Consider the following 12,447-nt stretch of genomic DNA (forward strand, 5'->3'; position numbering starts at 1 on the left):
CACGGCTAAAGTAGTTCCAGGCAGGTCTTGACCGCATTTCAGTTCCATATCACTTCGCCAAATGATTTCAGTTATTTCAAAAGGTCCTTACAGCCTACAACAGCTAAAGAAACAAAACCCACAATGACACTGACAAGCAAATAAATATAGTAAACAGTACGATAAAAACTCTCTTTCCGCTCTCTCTTTCTTGCACACTCAAACACGCACACATACAGTATGGACGCACACTCGCACAGAAACGTGTTGTCTGCACTGATCTGATGAATTAATTAATAAAATAGTTAAAGGTGCCCCAGAATAAAAAATTAAATTTTTCTTGGCATAGTTGAATAACAAGAGTTCAGTACATGGAAATGACATACAGTGAGTCTCAAACTCCATATTTTCCTCCTTCTCATATAAATCTCATTTGTTTAAAAGACCTCCGAAGAACAGGCGAATCTCAACATAACGACTGTTACGGGGTGTACGCCCCCAATATTTGCATATGCCAGCCCATGTTCACGGCATTACACAAGGGCAGGATGTCTGGATGTGCAAAGCAGAATCATCAGACTAGGTAAGCAAGCAAGAACAATAGCGAAAAATGGCAGATGGAGCGATAATAACTGACATGATCCATGATATCATGATATTTTAGTGATATTTGTAAATTGTCTTTCTAAATGTTTCGTTAGCATGTTGCTAATGTACTGTTAAATGTGGTTAAAGTTACCATCGTTTCGTACTGTATTCACGGAGACAAGACTGTCGTTATTTTCATTATTAAACACTTGCAGTCTGTATAATTCATAAACACAACTTCATTCTTTATAAATCTCTCCACTAGTGTGTAATGTTAGCTTTAGCCACGGAGCACCATCAAACTCAGAATCAAATGTAAACATCCAAATTAATACCATACTTACGCAATTAGACATGCTGCATGACAAACACTTTGTAAAGAACAATTTCCAACTCCATTAGTAACTGTATCAACTGTATTAGTCTGCTATCAAGGCTCAAGCCTCCGTTACTAGTTCTAAAATGATGTTTTGGAATTAGCAACGGAGGCCTGAGATGAGATGCGTAAAAAAATAGTCCTATACACAAGAGTGTTTTAAGGTCAAAAACCTGAAAAATGTCTTGAAATACAACATCAGAACAGTGTCTTGAGGTGTGGTAACCGCAGTGTATGGGGAATAATTGACTCCGGGCTGTTAAATTGTTAGAAAATAATGCATACCTCCGCTTTGTGTTGTGGCTGCATTACCAACTCGGGTGTGCATTATTTTCTAATAATTCAACGGCCCGTCGTCAATAATTCCTTACATAAATACTCATCAACTCACACATCAGTTGTGATAAACAGAAGCTCAAGGATGTTTGCTTGACGCGTGCGAGAACCAGTGAGGTTCATTCTCGCGTGTTACGCAGCACGTTTGAGCTTCCGGAAGAGGTTTGTTCTCGCGTGTCAAGCAGTTTCAGTTGAGCTTCTGTTTATGTTCGCTGATCAATGTTTATATGTGAATAAAAGCCTACATTCAATCTGTTCATCAAATAAAGTAATTGAGTCTTGTAAGAAAAAATGATGAGGACGTTGAAGATCTCTATGAAGAAGTTTATTGCAGCGTAGCAGTGACAAAGTACACATAGCACCTTGGGTTCATAGGAGTCGGAATGAACCCAGAACATCCAAATCTCAAACCTTTTATCCTGTTATAGTTTACCACTCTTCATGTAAATGTAGTTTCTCCTGTTTTATCAGTTGTGGTCTGTATGTTAATGAAGTTGTGACACCTCATTGTCTGAGATGGTTCTCTGTGTCCCACACCCATTCCCATTCTACAATTGATTACCATTTGCTCAGGATTTGATCAACCAAATGGTACATAAACAATATACCAGTTGATTTTCTTCTTCTCTATGATAATTAAGCCATTTTGGGGATGAGCTCATTCTAAAATATACTAAGTGTATACTAAAATATGAAGTGGAATCTGGGTCGAGGCAGACTACAATTTCCTACAGTCTCTTCAGAAAATTTGGACTAAATCGCTCAATTCATATGGATTAGTTTCATGATCTCTTTAGGAAGTGTCAAAGTGTCAGTTGCATAGCTGTCAATGGAGGGACAAAAAAGCTCTGTCTATCTATCTATCTAATCTACAGTATATCTGACTGTCTATCTATCTATCTCTCTGTCTGTCTGTGCATCCATCCATATTCTAATTCTCATATTCTCCTTTTCATCCATTAGTCAGACATCTTGCTAACTGGTTGCATCACTAATTGCAGCTCTTTGTCTAATTCAGAGAAATTAATTTTGTTACATAAATTCTCTTCATAGATACAGTACATTATTCATCTGCTGCAGATTTATTGATTAATAACCTCCATTGAATCCTCAGGGTCCTTTTGTGCATATTGCCAGTATTTGTGCGGCAGTGCTGAGCAGGGTCATGTCCATCTTCACCGGTGTGTATGAGGTAAAAATCAGCCCCTGTGAGTTGTTTGTCTGTGTGTGTGTGTGTGTGTGTGTGTGTGTGTGTGTTTGTGTGGCATGAATGTGTGAGTTTCAGAAGCTGCTGACCTTAATTGCTGATCTAAGATCAAGTTACCTCTCATTGGCATATAAAGTACCACTCCGGTCTCTGATCAACAGTTAAGAACTGCTTTTGAATGTTATAGTCAGTGTAATATTACAGTCTGTGTGTGTGTGTTTAATGTTCATGAATTTAAATATATTCTAGAGACATACTAATTGCATATTTCTCTGCTCTCATTCCCTGTATCCTCATCTTATCCCTGTCTCATTGTCTCTCCCCTAACACCTCATTATTTTCGTCTGTCTGTAATAATAGTGATGGTATTTTTTGGCATGCGTCTTGAATTTGTGTGTCCTAATGCTGTTATTTTAACCCCACCCAAATCACCCAGAATAGTGCCCATGTTCAGGATCTGCTGGTGTGTGCCTGTGCGGTGGGAGTGGCCACCTGTTTCGCTGCCCCAGTGGGAGGCAAGTCCCAGCATGCATTGCATTGTACCATGTATATGTATATTCAAAACATAATGTTCATCTCTCTCTCATCTCCTTTCTCTTGTTTAGTGTATTTGTGCTTAGTTGGTATGTGTGTAAAGCTTTGGTTTGCCTTTCGTTGCCACATTGAACAAATCCACAAAATTGTTTGTTCACTTAATCCTTTTGTTTTTCCTTTGCTTCCCTTTATCCATCATTCCCTTTATTTTCTCCTTACATTCGGCTCTACTCTGTCTTCTTATTTCTCTTTCATCTGTACTTCTCTCTCCCTCCCACGCAATGTACCCGCTGACATTCCAAATCTATTCTTCTTTTACATCCCTTCATCTCCCTCCCCTCTAACACCCTCGTTCTCCTTTTTGCTTTCACCTCAAACTCCCTCTCTCTTTTCCCTCTCTCTCTCTCTCTTCTGTCTTGGTGTCAGTAGAACCCCTATGGTTACACAGACATACTGACAGTAGGATGTGCTGTTGGGGTGGGCTGCTGTTTTGGGACTCCCCTTGGAGGTAAAAAATCTCCCCTTCTTTCTGTCCCTGTTTGATTTCAGTTCCTCTTCATTCTCTTTCAGCTTGATGCCTGCTGAATAATTAACCTCATCAACTGTTCACAGTTAAAAGCAACCGTGTGTTATAAATTCCTATGCTGTGCATGTTTTATGTATCTTAAACAGTGTGAATACTCAGAGGAGAGCATGATAAAGAGGGTGCTAAAACATTTGAAGTACTTTTAGAGAGTGCATGTGGATTTTTAAAAGTGTATGTGTGTAATGTAAATTGCTTATGAGCTTGCATAACTCTCAATTTGTTTTTTCTCGTTAAAATTTTGAAGTGAAGTTAAATTTCTTTTTTTTTCTTCTTTTTTCTGATGATGATGATAAAATACTTAGCTTAAAGGGGTCATGAAATACATTTTCAGGTCTTTATACTATGTTTCTGGAGGTTAGCTTATGAAGTTTTAAGCGCCAACAATTCAAATGTTTGTAAAAACTGATCTTTTTCTATCCTCATTTTCACTCTTCATTTCAAGGGGATTTTACATTTTCCAGAAATGCAATTAAACGCAATTAAATGCATGATTGTCAAATTTAATTGCACAGTATCCATGTAACCACGTGCATAGAATACACCGACATATATTCAACTTGACTACGCTTTCTTCACACAATATATTAAAATTCAGCTAAAGAAAACATTGTTAATTCCATGTATGTACTGATTTGATTAGCAACACTCAATGACACTCTTGGGGCCCTATAATACAACCGGTGCAATGCGACGCAAGGCATTTTCCCGTTCAGCACCACGTCCTTAAATTAGTAAATGCATTTGCGCCAGTTAGCGCGCCCATGGGCGTGCTGGTCTAAAAAAGAGGTGTGTTCAGGCGCATTGCCGGCGCATTGCTATTTTAAGGAGCTGAAAATAGACTGCGCCATAGACCAACTCAAACCTGGTCTAAAGTCTAAAGCCAATGGCGCAATATTTTTTTGTTAGAGCGCGTTGGTAGAAACTGCACCTCTGGGCGCATCCACAGTGTGCGTTGACTTTGCTTATTACACACAGGGATGCGCATCACACAAACATGCCAAATATTAAAAACAAAAGGATTACAGTGTAAAAGAATATTATTGTGTAGGCTACATAATTATAAAAATGTAATGATGAATAGTCATTGCGTGTATTAGAATTAGGCTACCTATTTTCAATTCAGCCTATTACTACTTATAATGATGAACGAAATTGGCTAATCAATTGAACAATCGTGCCATTACACACACATATATATTAACTGACTCATCGCCAACAAATTCCGCCATGTAAATAGCACTCCGCCATGGCGCGAGCGCATCTCGCTCTTAAAGGGAATGGGAGATGACACTCTGATTGGTTTATTGAACGTTACGCCCATTACTCATTAAGAGAATAGGGACAACCCATTTCAAAAATGCGCCCCGGCGCATGGACCGTTTTTCCGTCGTTAAAATAGCAAAAGTGGATTTGGACATGCCCTGAGTGCACCTACGCCGTGCGCTTTACACTTCGCGTTTAGATAGTTAAAATAGGGCCCTTGGTCTCATAATAGCTTTAAACGCTGCTAAACATTTAATACAAACACACTTATAGATTATAAAAAAAATTACCTACCGGCATTGCCTCAGAGGACAAAATACTTGGCACTGCCGGAGATTTCAGCACAAAATATTTAGAAAAACCGGCAACACATAGAGCATAATTAAGAAAACAGTCTGGTATGAAATGACACAAACAACAAAATAAACTTCAGCCATTTATTTCTAATACTTTGTTCTTTTGGAAGAGTATATCCAGTTTTTGGAGGTGCAGTTTGTCTACATCCAGGGACAGAAACACTTTGGACAGTCTTTCGACATCTCACAACTGTATCTGAGTGTCTGAGAGAAAATCGTGATCCTGGCATTTCAGAAGGGTGGAAAACAAAAATTCATATTTTAAAATGGGAATTAGCTTTGAGATATGATACTTGGCAGTATGTATTTATTGTAGTGTAACACTTATATGTGTAAATATCAAGGACTTTTTGATTTTCCATTTCATGACCCCTTTAACATCCAGAAAGATCTATAAACAACTGGTAGGTGAATTTTCCAAAACATGTGTAAACACTGTGGTGGCAATATTACTCTTATTATTACTATTATAATATTATCACAGAGTGCAATAGTGGCCATCCATATTTTAATTTTTCAGTGGCCTTGGTTCCAGAAGTATTTTTCCCATAGAGATTTAAAAAAAAGTCTTTGTTGAAAGACATGAACCAGACCATTCAGCTGTTAGGTGAATCACAACAAAGTATTTGAAAATCAGACAAAATACAAATGTACAGGAATGTTTTTAACAGCTTTAATGAGAGAACCACAGTCTCATGAAGCATTGCAAAAGACCCTCTAATTGAAAACGGAAAAATATAAAACTTTAAACATTATTATTTAATAAAAAGAGTTGAAAGAATGCAGACTAGTGGCTTCAACAGAAGCAAAAAACCTTGTAGCTCATAGAAGGTCTGTCTTTAAAGGATTAGAAGTTATTGTTAAAAAAGATTGAGAAAATGAGTGGGATTTTTACTTTCCTAACCGGAATGTATTGCACTCTTTAGACCTTAGTCAGGGTAGTGCCATTTTTCATTTTTGACAAAAATGACAACAAGACTAAAGTGTAGAAGTGTGTGATAGAAGTATGTTCAATGGATTGTACTGTTGTTTAATTAAAGAATTGTTCAGCCGATGAAACATCTTTCCAAAAGACTTTCAGTAGAGGAACACTCCATAAAACAGTTTTGAAAGTTTTGAAATTTACATGATTGAGTACCTTTGTACATTGCATGCTATTGTAAATGACTGTAAGCCTGTCCCTCACAGCCTTGTTTTCATCCACATAAAATGGTGTCTACCCTGACTAAGGTCTATTACTATGGTGGTTTGTTTGTGCATCTTGACCAGCCTGACACAGCAGCCAATTCAAAAATCACTTTTCAAATCGTTTTGAACCCTTTGTTCAATAAAAATGAAACCTAGGACACCTGATTCCTCTCAACATACTGATTACATCCAACATCTTATATAAGTCTCTGCCCATTACAGTAGTTGCCATTTTGTATTAATTCCTTCAAACTTTGTCCAGTTCTTACAGAAATTGGCTCAGATAATGTTTGGGGACCCCCCCAGCCCCCAAATAGCTTAGCATGTTAATTCTTTATAATGTGGCCATAAGCTACATTATTGGTTAAATTAGCTTAGCATGCTAACCAGTTAACATGCTAACTGATGCCATTCTTGCCTTGAAACCTCTTTTCGGTAATATGGAAAACGTGTGTCCTCTGTGGTGTGCTGTGATAAGCGACAAGCCCAAAAACTTTCAGGTCATGGGTTTAAATGCTGTGTGGAACATGCCCAGACCACAAGAGTTTCTGTTGCCAGAAAGTTGCTTCTGTTTCAAACATTGCTTAAAATACAAGCAGTGCATTTATACACAAAATCTTAAAGGGTTAGTTCACCCAAAAATGAAAATAATGTAATTTATTACTCACCCTCATGCCGTTCCACACCCATAAGACCTTCGTTCATCTTTGGAACACACATCAAGATATTTTTGTTGAAATCCGATGGCTCATGAAGCCTGCATAGCCATCAATGACATTTCCTCTCTCAAGATCCATTAATGTACTAAAAACATATTTAAATCAGTTCATGTGAGTACAGTGGTTCAATATTAATATTATAAAGCGGCGAGAATATTTTTGGTGTGCCAAAAAAACAAAAAAAAAACAACTTATATAGTGATGGCCGATTTCAAAACACTGCTTCATTAAGCTTCAAATCATGATTCAGATCACGTGTTAAACCACCAAACTGCTGAAATCATGTGACTTTGGTGCTCCGAACCACTGATTCGACACACTGATTCATAACGCTCCGAAGCTTCATGAAGCAGTGTTTTGAAATCAGCCATCACTATATAAGTCTATATATATATAGATATATAGTTGATTTAATTTTACTATTAAACTAACCCTCTCTCTAAAATAGTGTTTTGTGCTTTTAAGATTCACATTGTAGAGCCTTTGACTGTGTAGTTTGATCCACTTTGATGTGCTTGCTGTGACCGTTATGCTTGCTGTACCTGCTGTGCTTAAAATGCTTGAAGTGCTTGCAGTTGCAGTGGTAGCTGTGGTTGTGTTGCCTTTTGGGCTTGGCCCAAGTTGTTGCTTGCAATTATATTTTTAAATTATTGTTAATAACAATCTATTTATTAATTATTGGTTTATTATTATTTATTAAATATTTTTTATAAATTGTTGTTAATTACCTGTCACCTCTTTTGCACCCTTCTGTTCTCACTCTAAATAGCTTTCTCTGCTTTTATTTAACTTCCTTTTTTTATCTATATTTATTCTTGCTCTCTGTGTCTCTCAGGTGTGTTGTTCAGTATTGAGGTCACGTCAACATATTTTGCAGTGAGGAATTACTGGAGAGGATATTTCGCTGCCACATTCAGTGCCTTCATTTTCCGAGTACTGTCAGTGTGGAACAAAGATTCCGGTGAGACACACACACAAGCATATATGATAAATTAATAATAAATTAATTTCATGGTATATGTCAAGCTGTCCACTGCTTACTGATCTCTATAAATGAAATACATTAAACAACATTTAGTTTCGGTCCTCAATTTTTATAAGCCAAGGAGTGTTTTAAAAGTGCTAGTGCAACCCAGCAGCACTGGGACATTTCACTCTTTGTATTACTCTGTGTTTGCAGTCTGTGTATTAGTGGTGGAGATTTTTTGCAGGTTACATTGTTACACCGGTAGATGAGTGAGTCACTGAATCATTCACTCTACTCTAATCATTATCCTACTTTACCTTTATTTGAAATGGTTTTCATTTGAGGAGCAAAAATATTATTGTTTTTAAAATGTAAATTACTCATTATTAACTTATATCGCAATATCGCACATTCAATCTTAGTGTTGTTCTGAAAGAGTTAGTTCACCCAAAAATTAAAATTCTGTCATTAATTACTCCCCTTCATGTCGTTCGACACCCGTAAGACCTTCACTCATCTTCGGAACACAAATTAAGAATTTTCTTTTATAAAATCCGATGGCTCAGCGAGGCATCCATTACCAGCAAGATAATTAACACTTTCAGTGCCCGAGAAGGTACTAAAGACACATTTGAAACATTTAAAGTTCATGTGACTACAGTGGTTCAACCTTAATGTTATGAATTGACGAGAATACTTTTTGTGCGCCAAAAAAACAATAACGACTTTATTCAACAATATCTAGTGATGGGCGATTTCAAAACACTGCTTCATGAAGCTTCGAAGCTTTACAAATCTTTTGTTTCGAATCAGTGGTTCGGAGCGTGTATCAAACTGCAAAAGTCACGTGATTTCAGTAAACGAGGCTTCATTACGTCATAAGTGTTTCGAAATTTCAATAGTTCACCACTGGGGGTTGTGATTTTGGCAGTTTGATACACGCTCCGAACCACTGTTTCGAAACAAAAGATTCGTAAAGCTTCGAAGCTTAAGGTTGAACCACTGCAGTCACATGAACTGTTTTAAATATGTCTTTAGTACCTTTTTGGGCACTGAAAGTGTTGCTGTCAATGGAGGCCTCACTGAGCCATCGGATTTTTTTATCAAAAATATCTTAATTTGTGTTCCGAAGATGAACGAAGGTCTTACGGGTGTGGAATGACATGAGGGTGAGTAATAAATGACAGAAGTTTCATTTTTGGGTGAACTAACCCTTTAATATATGCACTGCTCAGCACTTGTGTGATTTTGCTTGAATATGAATTAAATGGTTTTCTTTTCCACAGTCACGATAACAGCACTGTTTCGTACAAACTTCCGTATGGACTTCCCTTTTGACCTGCAGGAACTGCCAGCTTTTGCAATAATCGGGTGTGTGGGTTAGTGTATGTGCATGTATGTTTGTGTATATATCATATATGCGTACTTACCCTCCTAAAAGAAAACCTTTAACATAAATATAGCATTGATAGAAAATGTTTTATAAAAATGTTGTATCTTCAAATACTGTAGATGTTTCAATTTTTGTTCCCTGGCTGATATATTTCAAAATGTGTGTGTGTGTGTGTGTGTGTGTGTAGGATCTCATGTGGGTTTCTAGGGGCATTCTTTGTTTATCTGAATAGACAAGTTGTCCTGATCATGAGGAGACCTACGGCTCTTACGCGCTTTCTCACAAAACAGCAAGTCACAGATTACACATGAATAAACTGTTTTTTTAATCAAATGTTTTTATTGTTCTATGCTTACTTTTTATTCCACTATTTCACTTGAATTGCATATGACATTAAAAACAACATTAATAACTTCAAAACATCATTATAACACACCATCACAGTAGTAATTAATTACATCTGTGTGTGTTTGTTTGTTGTAGCCGGTTGATTTACCCTGGTGCCGTGACACTAATTATATCCTCCTTCACATTTCCTCCGGGCTTCGGCCAGTTCATGGCTGGAGAGGTGTGTATTTAATTTTTAAGTAGACATCCATAGAGCATTGTTACTCAAACATAACCAGTTTTTGTTTGCAAGAGACAATTTTTAAAAACAGCCTTTGAACATGCACTAAATTATTGATGTAATAGTTTTGCTTTGGAATTGAGATTTTAAAAGTGCACTCAGTAAGATTTTCTTATCTTTTACTTTGCTTGTTCATCATTGTAGTTTGTTTTTATATTGAGAACAAGCTTGTTTGCTGAACTTAAAGGGTTAGTTCACCCAACAAAAAAAAAACTTCTGTCATTAATTACTCACCCTCATGTTGTTCCACACCCGTAAGATCTTTGTTCATCTTCGGAACACAAATTAAGTTATTTTTGATAAAATCCGATGTTATGAATTGACGAAAATACTTTTTGTGTGCCAAAAAAAATAAAATAAATAAATAACGACTTTATTCAACAATATCTAGTGATGGGCGATTTCAAAACACTGCTTCATGAAGCTTTGTAGATTTATGAATCTTTTTTTTTTCGAATCAGTGGTTTGGAGTGTGTATCAAACTGCTGTGCTTGTTAAATTGTTTGGTTTGTTTGTTCATTTAGATTTACTTTTATGCATATGCTAAAGTTTATGTCAAGTAAACATTATTATTATTATTATTATTATTGCTTTTATCTATGGAACCTCACGCATGACGTGAATGAAAAAAATGGATTTCGTAGCTACAAATGAAGAATTAATTCCTACAACTTATTAATTTATTTCCACGTTTTATTAATTTGTTCTTAAATCATTGGCCACGTTGTACTAAATTATTCCCTAATTTTAATTTAGTTAAATTGTAGCCACAGTATCTGGTTTTCCCCCAACATGTAATCTGTAAGTCTTCGTAACTATTGGTAATTCTTGACACATTCGAAACAACTGGTCATGTGACCCCAACATGGTGGCACCCATATAGTGAATTAATGACACACTAGATTCTTCATCTCATCTGGAGTATTCATCATAATTTTGTGTAAAACTAGTCATTTAAAATTACTGAGTGCACCTTTAAATTGTTAATACATCATTGCGCAGTTCCAACACCATTCTATAAGAGAAATGTTTCACTTTCTGAATGTCAACTTCAGCCAATTTAGCCTAGATAAGCTATATTAAGCCACAACACTGCCATTAAAGAGCCGCAATAGAGCAAAAAAGCATCTGCTGTTTCCTTGATACATCATGAAAGAGTCCTTAGGTAGTCTTTCATATGTTTAAGGTTTCTCTTTTGTCACACAGCTGATGCCCAGAGAGTGCATTAATTCACTATTTGATAACTTCACTTGGACAAAGATCTGGGGTTCACCGGCTCCTCCTGGATTGGGTCGCTCTGCTGCCTGGCTCCACCCACAAGTCAGCGTCTTTGTCATCCTCCTCCTCTTCTTTGTGATGAAGGTGCTCATCCATCATTTTACTGCAAGGCAAAGTTTTCTATAGCCAAGTTACATAACGTATGCTTTGTAAATGCTAATTTCCTTTTCCTCCCCCTTTTCCTCATACATAGTTCTGGATGTCTGCTGTCTCTACAACAATGCCGGTCCCTTCTGGAGCATTCATGCCTGTTTTTATATTGGGTCAGTCATTCTTTTCTCTTTTTTAAAGCATTAACATTTTATTTTTTTATGCTTTTTTAAATGATACTAAAAGGCCTTTTTCTTACTATAAAAATGTATGAACTATCAATCAGAGGACAGAAGGCATGTAGAAGATTGTGTTACAACAGGATTCTCAGATTTTAGACATTTTTGCCGTATAGGTTTAAAATAATTACATGATGAGATAATACATATCATAATTTTAATAGTAATGTGACTGAGATAATATGATAATGGTTCTGAAACAAGCAGGAGCAGCATTCGGCCGTTTGGTGGGTGAGATCATGGCCACGCTTTTCCCGAATGGAATTCTGTTTGATGGGATCGTGTACCAAATCCTGCCTGGAGGCTACGCAGTGATAGGTCTGCAAATATTCCCCTTTCAGCCAATCCTTCACACCCCTAAAATCCATTTTTACTCTTATAGTAGCAGATTTATACTTCTCATATGCTTCCCCTTCAAAATTTTCAAAATTGGACCCTTTGCTTGTCCGTGTGTGTGTGTGTAGGGGCAGCAGCTATGACAGGAGCTGTCACACACACTGTTTCAACTGCAGTGATCTGTTTTGAACTGACGGGTCAAATCTCACACATCTTGCCCATGATGGTGGCCGTGATTCTTGCCAACATGGTGGCACAGGGTCTACAGCCTTCTCTTTATGACTCCATCATTCAAGTCAAAAAGCTGCCGTATCTCCCAGAGCTCGGCATTGGCCACATCAGGTACTGCTATTAGACCTCTGAAGACTGGCATATTTAGATACG

General features: G+C 37.0%; 1 protein-coding gene across 2 annotated transcripts in view; it reads left to right on the top strand.

The window, feature by feature from the left end:
• Positions 1–12,447, top strand: part of clcn1b (chloride channel, voltage-sensitive 1b) — a 70,360-nt gene that overhangs the window by 24,388 nt on the left and 33,525 nt on the right. Inside the window, exons 7-16 of one of the 2 annotated variants that reach the window (XM_067401692.1) lie at positions 2,394–2,471; positions 2,923–3,001; positions 7,968–8,093; positions 9,386–9,470; positions 9,680–9,781; positions 9,976–10,060; positions 11,327–11,482; positions 11,592–11,661; positions 11,935–12,045; positions 12,192–12,405. In XM_067401692.1, the coding sequence (XP_067257793.1) occupies positions 2,394–2,471; positions 2,923–3,001; positions 7,968–8,093; positions 9,386–9,470; positions 9,680–9,781; positions 9,976–10,060; positions 11,327–11,482; positions 11,592–11,661; positions 11,935–12,045; positions 12,192–12,405 (1,106 nt within the window). Of the gene's footprint in view, positions 1–2,393; positions 2,472–2,922; positions 3,002–3,449; positions 3,529–7,967; positions 8,094–9,385; positions 9,471–9,679; positions 9,782–9,975; positions 10,061–11,326; positions 11,483–11,591; positions 11,662–11,934; positions 12,046–12,191; positions 12,406–12,447 lie in introns of both variants that reach the window. The other variant, XM_067401682.1, reaches the window with a different exon arrangement.

The sequence above is a fragment of the Chanodichthys erythropterus genome, chromosome 2 (assembly GCF_024489055.1).
Source record: "Chanodichthys erythropterus isolate Z2021 chromosome 2, ASM2448905v1, whole genome shotgun sequence".
Taxonomy (NCBI): domain Eukaryota; kingdom Metazoa; phylum Chordata; class Actinopteri; order Cypriniformes; family Xenocyprididae; genus Chanodichthys; species Chanodichthys erythropterus.